The 17,781-nt window shown below is 42.4% G+C and overlaps 1 protein-coding gene across 3 annotated transcripts in view; it reads left to right on the top strand.

Moving 5' to 3' along the window:
- The window catches only part of AKTIP (AKT interacting protein), a 72,846-nt gene extending 58,843 nt beyond the window's left edge, over positions 1 to 14,003 (top strand). For all 3 annotated transcript variants that reach the window (XM_033942096.1, XM_033942097.1, XM_033942098.1), the window contains exons 10-11: positions 5,486 to 5,546; positions 12,925 to 14,003. In XM_033942096.1, coding sequence (XP_033797987.1) covers positions 5,486 to 5,546; positions 12,925 to 13,035 — 172 coding nt within the window. In that variant the 3' untranslated portion in view covers positions 13,036 to 14,003. The remainder of the gene's footprint in view (positions 1 to 5,485; positions 5,547 to 12,924) is intronic.
- Positions 14,004 to 17,781: the final 3,778 nt, after the last annotated feature.

The raw sequence follows: 17,781 nt of genomic DNA, 5'->3' as shown, positions 1-17,781 counted from the left end.
TACAATGCTCAAGCCTTGGTATTCTCACTCTTTCTCTCCAGTAATCATCTATTCCCCCAAATCTGTTGAGACTTTTAAAAATATAGTACTAGATCTGGCCCTGTTTTGGGGGCTCTTACCTCCTATAAAGAGAAGCACTGTTCTAGGATTTAAGGATAAGCTAGATGTATATCTCTTATGAGTGGCATAAAGTGATACAGGTAAGGGTAAACCAGATGCACATCTCCTTATGAGAAGCTTAGAGTGATATGGGGACTAAAACTATGCCAGGGTACAACTGGCGGGGCCTCCGCGTGTGCGGATTACCGGACTTGATGGACCTAGGGTCTGATCCGGAGATGGCAGTTCTTATGTTGTCTTATATATCACAAAGAGGCATTGTGGTAGAAGAGCCCACAAACCTGTGGATGTTGTGCACAGTAAGAGTTCTTTAGCAAAGACATGGGATTCTGTACGTTAGTTGTTGCCTCCCACTAGTCACAAATCTGCAGAAGGGTATCACTTTAAATCTCTGAACTCCTCCACTTCTGCAGTGGAGAAGAGATTCCTCTTCAGTTTTTCCTTTTGCAAGCAAACTCAGAAAGTGTGTTCTGCTCTGCTTCTTTTTGTTAGGAGATGCCGTTTTTGGGTCCTCTGTACTACGGGCAGGCTCATCTGTCCCTCCCTAGACGTCAGGCACTTCTTTGGTACGCCAGTTAGCCTATAGAATTCCAAATGTTTGCCAAAGAATGAAAGATTAGGTTCTTACATTGCTAATCTTCTTTCTTTTAAAAGACATGGGATTCTGTATGAGCCACCTTGTATGGACTTTGATTTTCCTGATTTCTGTCTCGGCCATTGCTACTGGCCATCTTGGTACCTCTTTTCCTGTATCTAAGATTAAGCAGAGATTTTACTACTGGAACATGGAGGTCCCTCCAGTGCAAAAGGTCCAGAGAAGAGCGACTAAGATGGTTAAGGGGTTGGAGGAGCTGCCGTACAGCGAAAGATTAGAGAAACTGGGCCTCTTCTCCCTTGAACAGAGGAGATTTAGAGGGGACATGATCGAAACATTCAAGGTACTGAAGGGGATAGACTTAGTGGATAAGGACAGGTTGTTCACCCTCTCCAAGATAGGGAGAAAGATGTAAGGAAGGTCTTCACCCAGAGAGTGGTAGAAAACTGGAACGCTCTTCCGGAATCTGTCATAGGGGAAAATACCCTCCAGAGATTCAAGACAAAGTTAGACAAGTTCCTGCTGAACAAGAACATGCGCAGGTAGGGCTGGTCTTTGACTGGAGGGCCGCCACGTGAGCGGACTGCTGGGCATGACGGACCACTGGTCTGACCCAGCAGCGGCAGTTCTTATGCTCTTGTGTGTAATTGTTATTCATTGTTTCATTGTAACATGTTTACTAATCGTTGTTCTGTTATATCCATTCTGGATTCCATACACTAGGTGTTCAATCCCTACCTGCAATACGGGAGTTGCAGAAATCCAACACTTTTCTGAGCACGTGCTCTATATCCCGTTAGCCTGAGAGCTAAAGAACATATCCAGTTATAATTTCTGCAAGCAATCCATGCGAAGTCTCTTGCAGTTGCTCTGCTTCTTTTCTTGTTTTTTGCTTAAAGTTCACTTTCTTGGTGGCTTCAGTACCTTGAGACCCCTTCCTGGTAGTCCTGTGGTGCTGGACTGCTGCTTCACAGAGAAACTCTGGTGAATCTTTGGAGCCAGCCTGCTGTGTACCACTCTTCCTAAACTCGTGGCTCATTCTTCAGGGAGTTTGCTTTCCCGGTGACCTTGCCATGGGTTTTAAGTGCAGGCTGTATGCGTCTGGAGGGAAACTCACCTGGGTTTCAAGGTGCAAGTTACCTTTTCGACCCCTGACCGTGTGCCGAGATCTGTGGAGGTGGAAGTCATAGTCTATGGCTGGCCAACTGGCAGTTTGAAGATCTAATCATTTGGAGAAGTTTCTGAAGCAGAAAATCCTTTTCCGCCTCTCAGCTGCAGTTAAAACTGCTGACAGGCATGGCACTGCAGAATTGTAAACCTCCATTATTTCCTATGGGAACCTAAGGGGTGGCTTTCTAAAAAGTCATTTTTCACAGTTTCTGATGGTAGTTTTCAGGTCCCCCACCTCTCCAGACCCCAAATCGCTATTTTTATTTTTGGATTTTATTTTTGATGTTTTTGGAGTGAATTCGCTGCTGGCAGCCATCTTGGATTTTAATGTATCTTTTTTCAGTTTTATTTTTGCCTCAGTACCCCTTGATTTGTTTAAAAATCATTTGAGATCCAAGATGGCTGCTTCAAGCTAGACGCGCTGAGCTGCTCGCATCGGGGCTTGTTCACAAATTAAGAAATTTCTTAGTTTTGAACCCCGAAAGGGTTTCATGGATACTCACAAGCATGCCTAAGAGAAGAGGACGGAGCGCTGCTGCTGTCTCGCTGCTGTTGTCCCGAGGTTCCCTCTCTGGGCAACATCGAATGGCTTTTGAGGCGAGTGCAGGAGGTCTCTCGGGCATCGGATGGAGGCCCGCTGAGGACACAGGGAGGCGAACCCGTTGCTGTTCCTCCAGGGCATGATGTCATGCTGAGCCCCGATGCTAGGGCGCCGCCCCCACAACCTCAGGTTACCAGTTCTCCCAGGGGTGGGGAAACCCCGGAGTTCGTGGTGTTTTCTCCCTCAGAGGCAAGATTAGATCTGGGAGAAGGTTTGAAGGTTGGGGCTCATATTCAAGGAGCTCTAACGAATATGCCTGAGGATAATCCAACTTTACAAGGGGGTGATATCCAGGAGACAGGCCTTGAAGAATCCCTATAGAATGGTGAGCACTCTACTATCTTAGAGGCTTCAATTTCTTTGGTTAAACCTGAAGTTGTAACCTTAGATTCCTTATGGGACTTAATTGCTGGTTTTGTAAAGTCTACTATGCCTAAATTTCAATATCTGGAAGGAAAAATTACAAAACATACAAAAGAACTTAAAGATTTAAGAAAAGAATTTTCTGACTCAGATGCATCTATACAGAAAATTGAAAAGGAAATACTTACATCTAAACAACTTCAAGAGACTTTAATTAAAGACAACACCAATTTGAGAAGGAAAGTTGAAATGCTTGAGAAAAACTCTCGCAGTAATAACTTAAGGTTAATTAACTTTCCTAAACTTGAGATGGTAAATCCAAGAGAAATGCTTAAGAGATATTTAATGGAAATCCTAGAAGTATCAGAAGAAATGTTACCACCATTCTCACGTGTTTATTATTTGCCGGTGAAAGTTTCTGTAAATCAACAAAAAGAATTGGGTCAACAAACTTTAAATGTTTCAGAATTATTGGAGACATCTGATAAAGACTTAGCATTACCAGCAACCTTGATTTTAACTGTGGCGCTTCCGTTAGATAAAACATGGTTATTAAGACTTTACTTTAAAAATAGTCAAAACATTTTTCTTGGTTGTAAAGTACAGATGTTTCCTGATCTTACAAGGGAGACTCAGAAGTGTCGCCGTGAATTTCTTCTTTTGAAACCTGGGGTTATATCTCTGGGGCCTACCTTTTATTTGAGACATCCATGTAAATGTATAGTGTGTTACCGTTCTGTTAAATATGTATTCTTTGAACCATCTCAATTGACAACTTTTGTAGCAATGTCTCATCTGGATGGAGGAATATCTTGAACCCTAAATATAATCATGAGATCTCATTTCAGTGCTTCAGCTTTTAGTATCTTGCTAAAAATTTGTTATTTTTAATTTTTTGCTAAATCTAATACTTGGATCTAGTATGAGGACTTGAGCATAAATAGTTAAATAATGTTTTCTTTATTGGATGTTAAATTATTTTTTTGATTTTTTTGTTATTATGACTATTGCTTTCTGTACAAGTGGTAAGCTTGATTTAAATTGAAAATTAATAAAGAAATAATTAACAAAAATCATTTGAAATGGACTCCCCAGCCCCTAATCTGCTGGATATGTGCATTGATTGCACCAGATTGGCGCCAGATCAGCAACCATATAGCGCGTGCCATAGCATCCTGGGGGAGGGGGTGGGAGCTTCAGACTTCGCCTCCTGCGGGTACTCTAGGGTTGGGGAGCTGACCTGGATCTGTGACTTTGGGAAAAAATCTCACCCAGAGGCCATTCTGGAGTCTGGTGCAAAACACCTGTGTTCCGAGTCTGGAGACTTCTTTTTGGCACAGTACATGTGCCTCGACAGAGCCCTGCCATGGTTGTTGGGTGTGACTAAGCAAGGTTCTGTGCTCCTTTCTATTGCTGCTGTTCTGAAAGAGCTTATTTTGGATTCTCCACCTTCTCAGGCTTCGGTCAGGGATCGTTCTCATGTGCCTTTTTCTATCCCATCTCCAGCTCCTTGGTCTGGTTACAGATCAATGCAATACCCCAGACAGCTCTTTCTGCCCTTCTAATGCTATGTCTAAGCTTTATCCCCTGGCTTCTGATTTTCAGCAGGTTTGACCAGTTAAGATAGATTCTGCCATGGCGCAGGTTATTCGGCGCACAGTCCTCCGTAGTGATGGGGGAGTGATGCTTAAGGACTCTCAGGATAGCAGGGTGGATATTGTGTTAAAAAACAAAGCAATACAAGCCTTTGGTAATGGCGTCTTTAGGTATCGAAGCAGCAGTGGCCGCTTCATTTATAATCTTCCATTCTTTTATCATAAGTTACAGAACAGAGCAGAATATGGTTTGTGCCCCTCCTCTTTTCTATTTCAGTGGAGTTTGATTGCTTTGGTACCAACTGAAGAGGGAGCAATTCTGCATTGCAGAAGTGGAGGAGTTCAGAAATTTAAAGTGGTACCCTTCTGCAGATTCATGACTAGTGGGAAACAACAGCTAATGTACGGAATCTCATGTCTTCTAAAAGAATCAAGATTTTTACATGAAGCTACATCTGGGTTTGGATTAGGCATAATGTACCAAAACACTATACATTTTTAATGAGGTATGTGCGAAAGACCACAATGAAAGATTAGATTCTTAACCTTGCTAATCTTCTTTCTTATTGCAGTATGGCAAAGAAATGACCTTCTTGTTCTTGTCTGTAATGTTGGTGATCAGATTTTATCCCATGACAGAAAATACAGGCTGTGGTTTCCTAACCCTTGTAGATAAGAAAACTTGGAAACCATTTTCTTTTGCTGAAGAGCTGACATTCACATACATTACTGTAATCATGAAGGTATCGCCCATACCTCAGGCCATTGACCTTATGTGTACATCTGTGACTGGGAATCTCCAGTGCAGAAGTTGGCCCTACAATTGTTCATGCAATAATTTTGTTAACATTATCTTTAAATACCTCTATATGAAGCACATTTTTAGCAATAGCATGCATATCTACAATGAATGTTTCCTGTGCATTACTAATTCTCCAGTGTGTCTTAATATATATGTAGTCCCAAAACTTGAGAGGGTGTTTCTCTCAGGTGAGTCTGAATCATTGCTACCATTATTTTTTTTTTTTACTTTTCTCCTAGTTTTTCTCCATGGAATCCAGCTGTGCATGAAGAAGCTAGAGAGAAGATGTTAAGCCAGAAAGTAAGTCTGCCAAACTTGAATACTTGTTTGTTTTGTTTATTATGTTTATTTCTTGATATATTGCCATTTCCAGCACATGGATCACAGCGGTTTACAAATACAGTGGTACTTTGGTTTACGAGCATAATTCGTTCCAGAAGCATGCTTGTAAACCAAAATACTCGTATATCAAAGCGAGTTTCCCCATAGGAAATAATGGAAACTCGCTTTGATACGTTCCCCTTCCCCCCCCCCCGAGGCCAGCGGTGCTGCTCCTCCATCCCGCTCAGCGAGAGTTAGAATTGGAAGGCCTTGAGCATGCGCAGATGCATGCTCAAGGCCGGCAGAGGCAGGAAGATCTTCTAGCAGCACCGGCACATCCTGTGGGCTGCGTGCCAGTGCCAGACGGGGAGGGGGGGGTAAGTTCAAGTTGTTTGGGCGGGGGGTGCCAGTTCGAGCGGGGGGGGCCTTTGCAAGGGGGGGGGAGTGATGCCGGTTATTGGGGGTGGGTGCTCGGTTTGCGAGACAAGTTTTGCGAGAATGTTTTGCTCGTCTTGCAAAACACTCGCAAACCGGGTTACTCGCAAACCGAGGTTTGACTGTACTAATATAAAAGAGAAGAGGGAACTCCCATCAAATATAGCACTATACTATATCTGACTTTTTAAAGGGTTAATGCACAATCTTCCTAGTGAATGTGGCATTATTCCTTGTATACAGATTAAGAGGTCAATTTACTTAACAAAACTGAGAACCTAAATTTAGGAATGTAAGTTAGGTGCTAAATTTGTCCTCTATTTCCAGCCAAATCTTAAATACCTAACTTTTCAGCTGAAAAGTCTCCTGAATGTAATCCTGCCATTTATTTGCCTACTTGTAGGATCCTAATTTAGGTCCCTAGTGCTGAAACACAATGCTAAATCCCCTCCCCCAACCCTAAATCCATCCTCTCTACCACCTGCATTTTAGATTCCTAAATATAGAAGCCTAGTGAAACTAGGGCAATGAACTACTTGGTTAGAGGGATCAAACCAATTTCTGGCCCTGCCCTCAAGCTTTCTGTTGCTGATGTTATGTTGGGTAAAATTTTGATTGGGCCATAGATCCATGACCCACCCCATGAATGAAACTGAATTCCTAAATGTATGCTCCTAGACCTAGTAAATTTTCAAAGAAGCCATTTTTGGAGCCAAACTACCAAAGTTAAGGACCTAAACCTTTTGAATCTTACAGAGATGGGAGATGAGTATTACATGATGTCAGATATGAGGTTGATACATTTTACTCAGGGTTTGCCCTACTGAATACGGACTCCTATTTGAAATTGGGTGCTAACCAGTCATAGAAGAGTAGTTAGATTTCATACTATATTTTATCAGCCAGGAAAGATCTCTTCACTTTGTGTTTGGGGGGCACAAATGTGGCAATGGAATACAGTCTTAAATGATGGATGGGAATTTCAGCTTAGCACACAAAAGGAATTGTGGCTAAAGGATTGTATAGACCAGGGGTGCCTACACTTTTTGGGCTTGCGAGCTACTTTTAAAATGACCAAGTCAAAATGATCTACCAACAATGAAATTTAAAAAAAAACACAAAGCACACTGAAAGGCAGAGAAAATGTTAATTATTATTAATATTCCAGGGTTTTTTCAAAGAGGTCAAGGCAGATGACTCTATGCAATGTCACCTCAGTAACAACCATACAAAAATAGACAAATATACCCCCTCCCTTTTTACTAAACCGCAATAGCTGTTTTTAGCACAGGGAGCTGCGCTGAATGCCCCACGCTGCTCTCGACGCTCATAGGCTCCCTGCTCTAAAAACCTCTATTGCGGGTTAGTAAAAGGGAGCCATAGTGCAAAATATAGACAGCAGATATAAATTCTCAAAACGGACACATTTTGATCACTAAATTGAAAATTAAATCATTTTTCCTACCTTTTGTTGTTTGGTGATTTCATGAGTCTTTGGTTGCACTTTCTTCTTCTGACTGTGCCTGCACTTTCTTCTTCTGACAGTGCCTCCAATATTTCTCCTGTATGCTTCCTCTCCTCTAGGCTTCATTCTCTCTCCCAACTTTTTCTTTCTTTCTCCCTGTCTCCCTTTCTTTCTTTCTCTCTCTCTCCATGCCCCCTTTCTTTCTGTCTCCGTTCTTTCTTTGTCTCCCTGTCCCTCCTTCTTTCTATCTCCCTGCCTGCCCCTTTCTTTCTCCCTCCCTGCCCTCCCTCAAACCACCGCCGCCCTAAGCTCTCTCTGCAGAAGCGTCGCGCTGACCAGCATTCCACTCCCCGACATCAATTCTGACGTCAGAGAGGAAGTTCCGGGCCAGCCAGGCAGTGATTGGCTGGCCCAGAACTTCCTCTCCGATGTCAGAATTGACATCGGGGAGAGGAATGCTGGTTGGTCTGACGCTTCTGCAGGGAGAGCTTGGGGTGGCGGTGAGGGACGTCGGGGAGAGGAAGGCTGATCGGCTCGGTAGATTGGGATGGCAATACGAGTCTATCATGGAACCCGGGATGGGCTCTGTGATCGAAGTATTGGGCACCCCTGGTATAGACAATTCACTGTTCATTTGTATCCATTAGCTATTAAACCTGAATATGAATTTGACCAGAAGACTTGCACCTCTTTTTATGATGCTGGGATGTTAGTGAGTAGTCTGAGGTGGAGCAAAAGGCTAACTTACTTTTCCTCTGGCTAGCATGGGTGAAGCTTTGTGGTAGCATGAACTATCAGCAGAACTGTGCCTGATTTCCAATTCGAATCGGGTGAATCGATTCAAATCAATTCTTTTTGTAAAAAAAAAAAATCAGCCTGGCCGATTCGGTAACCAACCCTCCACCCCATGTCTCCTAAAGCAGGAGCGGCAGCGCTGCCTCTTGCTGGCCGTCCACTGCTGCTCCTGCTGTAGGGGGTGAGGGGGGAGAGTCAGTCGGGAAGTGCTGCAGTGTCCTGGCAGGACTTGTGGCAATAGCAGCAGCCAGCACAGTACTTTGTAGGTGCATCTGAAAACAGCAGAATTACAACATCTGGCATGCAGTGGGACACATCAGCCTGTTCGATCAAGAGTATAGAGGTGTCAAGCCTCTCCCCTAGCAGCATAGAAGGGACGGCCACCTCTTGAATCCCTTACCCGAAACCTCTCGGCATCTTCACTGAAGCACTTCACGTCAAACTTTGCGCCAGCTCCCATCTTATGGAACAGATCGAAGGAGTCCATGCTTCCCCAGCATGCCTGAGAGGGGTGGGACTCTGAAAGGACTGGACCGAACAGAAGCAAGTTAACAAAAGTCGGGTGAGGGGCGTGGCGGTCTGCAACTAATCAAGCAGGAGCAAGAGAAGTAGCTAAGGGTTTATTTACAGCATGCTAAGACAGCAGCAAAGTTTATTTATTGTGTGCATAGATTATTATGGTAGTTTGTTAGTAAATGTGTTCCTCCCGACCTACCCATGGAGTTTTATGTAGAAAGAGTAAGGATAATGGTTTTTGATTTGCTGCCTTTCTGTGGTACAATCAAAGCTGTTGACATTATATGGAGGCATGTTCTCTGTTCCCAGTGGGTTCATAATTTAAATAAATGTGCCTGGAGCAATGAATGCCCAGAGTCCAAGTTTCCAAGTTTATTTGTTCTTTGATACACCATTTATCAAAAACATACCTAAACGGTTTACAATTATCAGAGTATTGTTAAAATGAAATTAAAACTTTAAAACGTTAACCAGAAAAAGCAGAATATACTTTTGGTTTCTATTTTCTTAAATCAGTGCTTCTCAACCCCGTCCTTATGGCACCACCAGCTAGACAGGCTTTCAGAAATAGGAATACAGTACCCCCCTCCCCTCCGCAAATTTGTAATTCTGTGTTTGTGGCCTCAGTCATTTGCGGAGGGGGGGGTCTTATTTCTCCTTTTGATCCACGAACACACCATCATCTCATCCTGTCGATTATTAGCGTGGTTACTGCAAGGGAGATTGGGGAGGGGGGAGAGAGAGAGAGATCGGTGGCAGTTGCAGTGGTAGAGCGCGCACATGCGATGGAGCCTTCCAGCTGATGGCGACCAGTGGCAGCAGCTGCTCGGCTGAGAATGACGCACTGTCACAAATAGCTGCCGTAGGATTCAAACCCAGCTCCTTAGAAAGGTGGTCTAAAAATCTCCAAATTGTCTCCCATTCCAACCAGCCCCCTCCTTTAGATGGGTAATCTTTCGACCTTACTTTCTCACTACTTGCTTCTGCAGAAATGTCCTGTGCATGCTTGATATCTGATAAGGGGTGGGTAAGAACAGCAGCTGCTTAGGGAGCCCAATTGGGTTTAGAGCTAGAAACATCATGTTGTCCCATCCCTATGAAGAAAGAAGGAGACCCTGGCAAGCGAGTTATCAGAAGACAACCAGAGCCTGGGACCAATATGATTTGAATAATGACCAGACAACAAAAAGTATAAAAAATCATTTTATTTTCTGTTTTGTGATTACAATATGTCAGATTTGAAATGTGTATCCTGCCAGAGCTGATGTTAGACCGCGAACGTGAACTAGGATTTAACAGAGAGAGGAAAAGTCTTTCTTTTTTGTTTATTTTGTTTACACCACAGCGCCAGTGTGGGTAGGAGAGGGCAAAGGAGGTGGGTGGGTGAAGAGGCTATATAATAAACCCACCAGGATGTTTGAAAAAAACACCCAATTGGGCAGGAAAATCGAATCAAAAAATCGATTCAATAGGCGGAATTGAATCAAATTTTTTTTTCCTGAATCAGGCAGCACTAATCAGTGTTTTTCTTTTATTGAAGAGAATGGTGGACAACTGAAGGCCAAAAACGCTCCCCCAAACCTCATGGGAATGAAAAAGTGAGGCAATTGTGTTGCCAAATGCAGGGTTAAGGAGGTGTCATGGTTATGAAATTAATGATCATCTGCAAACATTATACCTTTTAATGCACAAAATATTTGTTTAAAAATTAGTCCAAACATTCCTTTTAGCATAAGGGATTTCTTGTGCAACCCCACTCTGTTCCTGAACCTTCGGGTAATTAAATCACTGCTCGTGAGAACTCTTGGAGGAAGGTTCAGGGGGTAGGCTACATTGCAGTGCAGCCACCTGGACAGCCTGTACTTCCAGTTCAGGAGAGCTCAGATGTTCCCTTGGGAGCATAGCTCACCCCAGGTTTGTATGCTAATGGGTTTCAGCACAGGCTGCGTGGCTCCATGATGGTTTGTCAGTGATCAGGACCAACCGCTGTGTTCCTTCCTCCCCACCCTCCATTTGTGTGTGCAGGTTCCGGCTGGGGTTGAGGTCTCTGGCCTGCGAGGCAGTCGGCAGAAACAGGCAGTCTAGGTTCCAGGCTTATGTTTGTTTTATTAGCATTTGTTATATCGCATCAGCATATTACAAACCTAAGCGGTTTACATTATAATACAAATAATATATGAAAGGAATTCCATTAGAGATAGAAAAGTACTAGATAGAGAATAAAGAAAGAAATAAAAATAATTGCGCTAAACCAATTTTCTTCAATAGATATGAGGAGTTTCAGATGACAAACTGTACTTCCCAAATGATCCGTCAAAATAGAACGTCTTCAGTCTAGTTTTGAATGACTGTGTGGTTACTTCTAATCTAATGTCTTGTGGTAGATGATTCCATAATTCTTGAAGCAGAGGTTCTTCCTGTAAGCTGTTATAGCTTCCATCTTGCAGCTCCCTGCACATAGCGTGGCACAGCCTGGCAGATCAATTTAGAGGTTGGGGAATCTCTAAAATTAATTTTTGGTGGGTTTTAGGGTTAGTGCTAGGTCCCCCCCACTTCCAAAAATTTTAAAATCGCTATATTTTTATTCCAGTGCAATAGGTGAGACATTTCTAATCTAGACAATAGGGTTATTTCCCCATACTCGCATACTCTGCAGAAGGAATCCACTCTGGATTTTTCATTCTGCTTGTAGAACTTCACTGATCGGTTTAGCACCCTCTATAGTCTTTCCATCTCCAAGCATGTCTGCAACTGTGCGTGTTCTGATCTCCCCATTTTATTTTTTTAAAATTCAATGTAGTTTCGTCTCTTTTTGCAGGTATTTTCGCATTTGAAACATAAGAACATAAGCAATGCCTCTGCTGGATCAGACCTGAGGTCCATCGTGCCCAGCAGTCCGCTCACGCGGCGGCCCAACCCCTCTATCCCCTTTTCCAGCAGGAAATTGTCCAATCCTTTCTTGAACCCCAGTACCATACTCTGCCCTATTATGCTCTCTGGAAGCGCATTCCAGGTGTCCACCACACGTTGGGTAAAGAAGAACTTCCTAGCATTCATTTTGAATCTGTCCCCTTTCAACTTTTCTGAATGCCCTCTTGTTCTTTTATTATTGGAAAGTTTGAAGAATCTGTCCCTCTCTACTCTCTCTATGCCCTTCATGGTCTTGTAAGTCTCTATCATATCCCCTCTAAGTCTCCTCTTCTCCAGGGAAAGAGACCCAGTTTTCTAATCTCTCAGCGTATGAAAGGTTTTCCATCCCCTTTATCAGACACGTCGCTCTCCTCTGAACCCTCTCGAGTAATGCCATGTCCTTCTTAAGGTATGGCGACCAATATTGGATGCAGTACTCCAGATGCGGACGCACCATCGCCCGATACAATGGCAGGATAACTTCATTCGTTCTGGTTGTAATACCCTTCTTGATTATGCCTAGCATTCTGTTTGCCTTCTTAGCGGCACGTTTCTGCATGGCACATACAAACTATCACCATGTCACACCATTTTGATCCTTTTTGGTACTTCTAAGCATTTATCATATTCATCTCAGGATTAATATTTATATTCATTAGTACCCCTGAGGAAGGCATGTTATCCGAAACACGGACCGTGTCGGGTCCCTTGGTTGGTAATAAGGTTGTATATTTACCGCACTTTTATTGGGTTAATAAACAACGCCTGCATCCTGTACATAATCTGCAGTTTGTGTTTTGTTTTTTAATCTTGAATTGTGGCCCATCCCTGGACAGGTACACTACCAATTTTCTGGCATTCCTTGCCAGATTAACCATTTTTCTGAACCAACAATGATCACCTTTAGAACATGCTCTAATCCTGGCACCCCTCCACCGTCCCCCGGCATCTCTCTTTAAATCTTCGTTGGCAGCAAGCAGCCTCTGCCGTCTCTCTAATGTCACTTCCTGGTCGCAGGACCAGGTAGTCATATTGGAGGGAGAGTGGAGGCTGGGTGAACAGCAGGTTGCAGATGCTGCTGGCCGCCTGACTAAAGGACCATCTGGAAAATCGGTGGTATACCTGTATTACAAAGCTGTATGAATAAGACTGATCATACTATATTATTGTTTTTTAATTGATCTTGTCTTCTGTGATAGTGAAATGTGATAATTTCTAATTTCTTCTTATGTGCAGAAAAAATCTGAGGATCAGCATGGGAAAGGTCTTCAAGTGTCTGGGCTGTCCTGGGTGGAACCCGGGTCAGTGCAGCCTTTTAGTAAAGAAGAGAAGCACCTGCACACCTAACAGCATGCAGTAGTACACACACCATGTGATGCAAGAAAGTTGAATGAAAGTGTCCTCCTTGACTTTTGGACTGGTGCAGTTAACAATTGTGGCAGCGACTGTACAAGTTTAATAATGTAAACTGACTCCAGTGGATTCTTTGACACATTTTATTTTGGTTTTAATTTCTATCCCTGCTGGTCAAATATGCATTAACATCTTAAGAACCTGATTTTCTAGGAATGTTGTGGATTTCTGAGCAACCCTTGAAAAAAATTGGACAAGTCCCAAAATACACAGACTTTTTAAAAATTGAAAACAAAATGCTGTTGCTGAGCCCTGGAGCTCTTGGATCATCATTTTCTATAGATTTGTGGCACTTCTGTTATAGAAGTTTTACCAGTTGTCATTATTTCACTATTTGGACATGCATGAAGCTTTTAAGGGAATATGTGTTTTAGTTTTCATATGGGGAATGGCATGGTAACATCTTAAATATGTGATGAGAAGACTAGGAGTGGGCAAATAGGGCTGTGATTTCCTAATAAGAGTTTTATATAAGTTTACACTACATATAGCAAAGTTGAGCAGTATTTAATGATTTTAAATGCATTGGTTAATATGTAAATATATTTAGTTATAAATTGTAAATAGATCGTTCTATAATTTTGTTTAGCACTTTTCAGAAAGGAGTTGAAGACTGATCAGTAAATAAATTTGTCACTGAAATATGCATCAGTTTCACTAGGAGGGGCCTATATGATGTGGTACTGACCAATAGGCAACCCTGACTTTTATTTTCCTTTAATAAAGGGGTCCTTTTACTAAGGCGCGCTAAATGGCCAGGACGCCTTAGTAAAAGGACCCCAAAATTTCATACGTGGATAGGGGATTCCTTTAGTTTTATGCAATTATGGAAAAACTGCATTGTGCTGATTTGTTTTTAATAGTGACATCTTAGAATAAGGGTAATAAAATATTTAAATTGATCTTTGTCTTTCTTTTTATATTAATACAAATTTAATTCAGTTCTTGTGCTATAGAAGTTGGTAGAAAAATGTGTTTATTGTAGGAATTTAAGTGACAGGTAGGATTACCCTGTGGGTGTAGTACTGTTGTGCTTGGCAGTTGGTGGTGTGTTTTTCCCCCTCCCACGTTGGATTCTTCCTCTTGAAAAAGAACAGTTGAAACACGATCTGTGTCAAGGAAGTAGAGGGGAGTTTCATAAGTATTTGGATTTTATCGCTATGGATGTGGAGTGTGTATGGATTATATTTTGATACAGTTTTGTTTTTGATTTTCACTGAAGACTTTTGGGGATTGGGGAACACAAGGTTTTGTTTGCTAGATTAGACAGAATGCCATGGCACGTCAATCATTGCCTTCCTGATCAGGAGATTATATCAGAGAAAACAGCTGAGATAAGTACTATTCTTATCTTTTTACTCTGTTTATTCATTTGTGGAGGTAAGGAGGGCGTGTGCAATGATGTATACTTTTACCATCTTTTCAGACTATCAGCCTGTCTATGGCATATTTGATTTTGATTTCACTGAGCACACATTTATATTAACTACTAGCTGATGACCCAGCGTTGCACGGGTATTTAATTATAGCAATAACACTGTAAATGGATTCAAAGAAAGATACTTTATAGTGGTGAATGAAATTATTTTTAACAGCTTTATAAAAAGTACAATATTCAAATTATAATGTGAAATATTTGACAAAATGAATACAATAAAACTAACACAAAACTTGATTATAAACAACATTTTTAGTTTCACCTCCAGGAGCAAGAACATATAAATTCTTGGGTGAACCCACCCTTGAGCAAGCAACATCGAGTTGTCCATGGGAAAAACAGGGGGATCCTAAATCCACTCCACAGTATGTAATAGTCTGTCCCTGTGATTTGTTGATTGTGATAGAGAATGCAAGTCTCACTGGAATTTGCAATCTCTTAAACTGAAAAGGAAGATCTGTTGGAATAAGTGGCATCCAAAAGTTTCAGTATTGATTTAAACAACTCAATATGTGGAAACTCAGGTTGAAAAGAAACTCCATGCAGTTTTTTCCCGGTTCAGAATGGAACCTGTGTTCCTAGTTCAGCATATGTGAGTACTCATGTAATGTAATAACATTATGAACTGTGGTGCACGAAGGAAACAGTTACAAACAAAGTTAGAACATACAAACTCTATATGTATGGTGTGCGTGGTAGAATAGAAACGATGTCCCTAGTGGTTATAGTGTCATAGAAAGTGTTTTATAGTTGGAATTACTGTGAGAATGGTAGCTTTTTACATCCTTTCCATTGACATGAATGGGTGAAAGCTGATTTTCTGTTTGATGCTCCGCCCACGTGTGCAGGTGGGCCGAGAGACCCCCAGAACATATCACCCCAGGTAGTGAGGGATCTGCATACCAAGTTTCGGTCAAATCGGGCAAGCCGTTTATGCGTTGGCAGCTTTTTACAGTTTTGTCATTGACATGAATGGGTGAAATCTGATTTTCAGTTAGTAGTTCCGCTCACGTGTGCAGGTGGGCCGAGAGACTCCCAGAACATATCACCCCAGATATTTGGAATTACTGTGAGAATGGCAGCTTTTTACATTTTTTCCATTGACATGAATGGGTGAAATCTGATTTTATGTTTGTAGCTCCGCCCACGTGTGCAGGAGGGCCGCGAGACCCCCAGAACATATCACCCCAGGTAGTGAGGGATCTGTATACCAAGTTTCGTTCAAATCGGTCAAGCCGTTTGTGAATTACTGTGAGAATGGCAGCTTTTTACATTTTTTCCATTGACATGAATGGGTGAAATGTGATTTTCTGTTTGTAGCTCCGCCCACGTGTGCAGGAGGGCCGCGAGACCCCCAGAACATATCACCCCAGGTAGTGAGGGATCTGTATACCAAGTTTCGTTCAAATCGGTCAAGCCGTTTGTGAATTACTGTGAGAATGGCAGCTTTTTACATTTTTTCCATTGACATGAATGGGTGAAATCTGATTTTCTGTTTGTAGCTCCGCCCATGTGTGCAGGTGGGCCGTGAGACCCCCAGAACATATCACCCCAGGTAGTGAGGGATCAGCATACCAAGTTTAGTTCAAATCGGTCCCACAGCTTTTTACATTTTTCCCATTGACATGAATGGGTGAAATCTGATTTTCTGTTTGTAGCTCCGCCCACGTGTGCAGTTGGGCCGCGAGACCCCCAGAACATATCATCCCGGGTAGTGAGGGATCCGCATACCAAGTTTCGTTCAAATCGGGCAAGCCGGTTTTGCGGAGGCAGTTTTTACATTTTTTCCATTGACATGAATGGGTGAAATCTGATTTTTTGTTTGTAGCTTCTCCCAGGTGTGCAGGTTGGCCGCGATACCCCCAGAACATATCACCCCAGGTAGTGAGGGATCTGCATACCAAGTTTCGTTCAAATCGGGCAAGCCGTTTTTGCGTTGGCAGCTGTTTTACATTTTTTCCATTGACATGAATGGGTGAAATCTGATTTTATGTTTGTAGCTCCGCCCACATGTGCAGGTGGGCCGTGAGACCCCCAGAACATATCACCCCAGGTAGTGAGGGATCGGCATACCAAGTTTCGTTCAAATCGGGCAAGCCGTTTTTGCGTTGGCAGCTCTTTACATTTTTTCCATTGACATGAATGGGTGAAATCCGATTATCTGTTTGTAGCTCCGCCCACGTGTGCAGGTGGGCCGCGAGACCCCCAGAACATATCATCCCGGGTAGTGAGGGATCTGCATACCAAGTTTCGTTCAAATCGGTCAAGCCGTTTTTGCGTGATCGCGGCACATACATACATACATCCGATTTTATATATATAGATATATAGAGATATAGATTTTGTTTATACTTTTTTGTACATGTTTTTTAAAAAATGTACTCAAATTCTCTTTTGTGAGGATTACCATATACCATGTTTCCCCAAATAATGTCCTCGTTTTGGTGGTCCAGGGAGGGAGCATAGTGGGCAGCAACCTGCTCAAAAGAAGTCATCGGTTCTGGAGTCCAGGCCTATGGCAATGTGAAGCATGCTGCAAATGCACCCCATGTGTCAGGTCAGTCACTTGATCTACTGGTGCGTGCTGTTGTGCAGTAAGCTGGTACCTCCTTTGACAACCTTGTTCACAGTTGGTGCATTGCTGAAGCCCAAGAAGGCTGGATGGATAGTATCTAATTTCTTGGAAGGTGAGAAATAGCTCAGGCCTAACTTTAATCCCTGAAGCCTAGACAGAAGTTAAATGTGGGGGTTTTTCCCCCTCTGCAGTTGCAAGCTGGGCATCACTGGATGAGAATGCAGCAGCTGAGTTTATAAGGGAGGGGTGGGGCCGGGGCCTTATGAATATAAAATACCTTGCTTGACCATGGTGATCTGGGTTTTAATGGTGGTGATGATATATCCTTCAGCTCAGCTTAAGCCCAAGAGATTATTCAGTTCTAATTTTGTCTGATTGTGTATGTGAGTTTCACACAAGATAATACAGTATATGTATGTAGTGGGGATATGGACAGCTTAGTGTACTAATAATATAAATAATAGAGGACAAATTTGTTAATTGTTTCTTACTTTTTCTAAATAAATCTGAACTACAAGCCTTATAGATGCAGTGGGAACTGAATCTGAACTGGATTTATCTCTTTTGATTAACCTGGTTCCCTGGACTAACCCTACAAACACTGATGGAAGATTAAAGCAGCATGAGTAAAGTCATTTTTCATCTGCCATTGTAGTAGCTAAACTAT

The sequence above is a fragment of the Geotrypetes seraphini genome, chromosome 4 (genome assembly GCF_902459505.1).
Source record: "Geotrypetes seraphini chromosome 4, aGeoSer1.1, whole genome shotgun sequence".
Lineage (NCBI taxonomy): Eukaryota > Metazoa > Chordata > Amphibia > Gymnophiona > Dermophiidae > Geotrypetes > Geotrypetes seraphini.
Note: the sequence above shows the minus strand (reverse complement) of the source record. Positions and strands in the feature narration are given on the sequence as shown.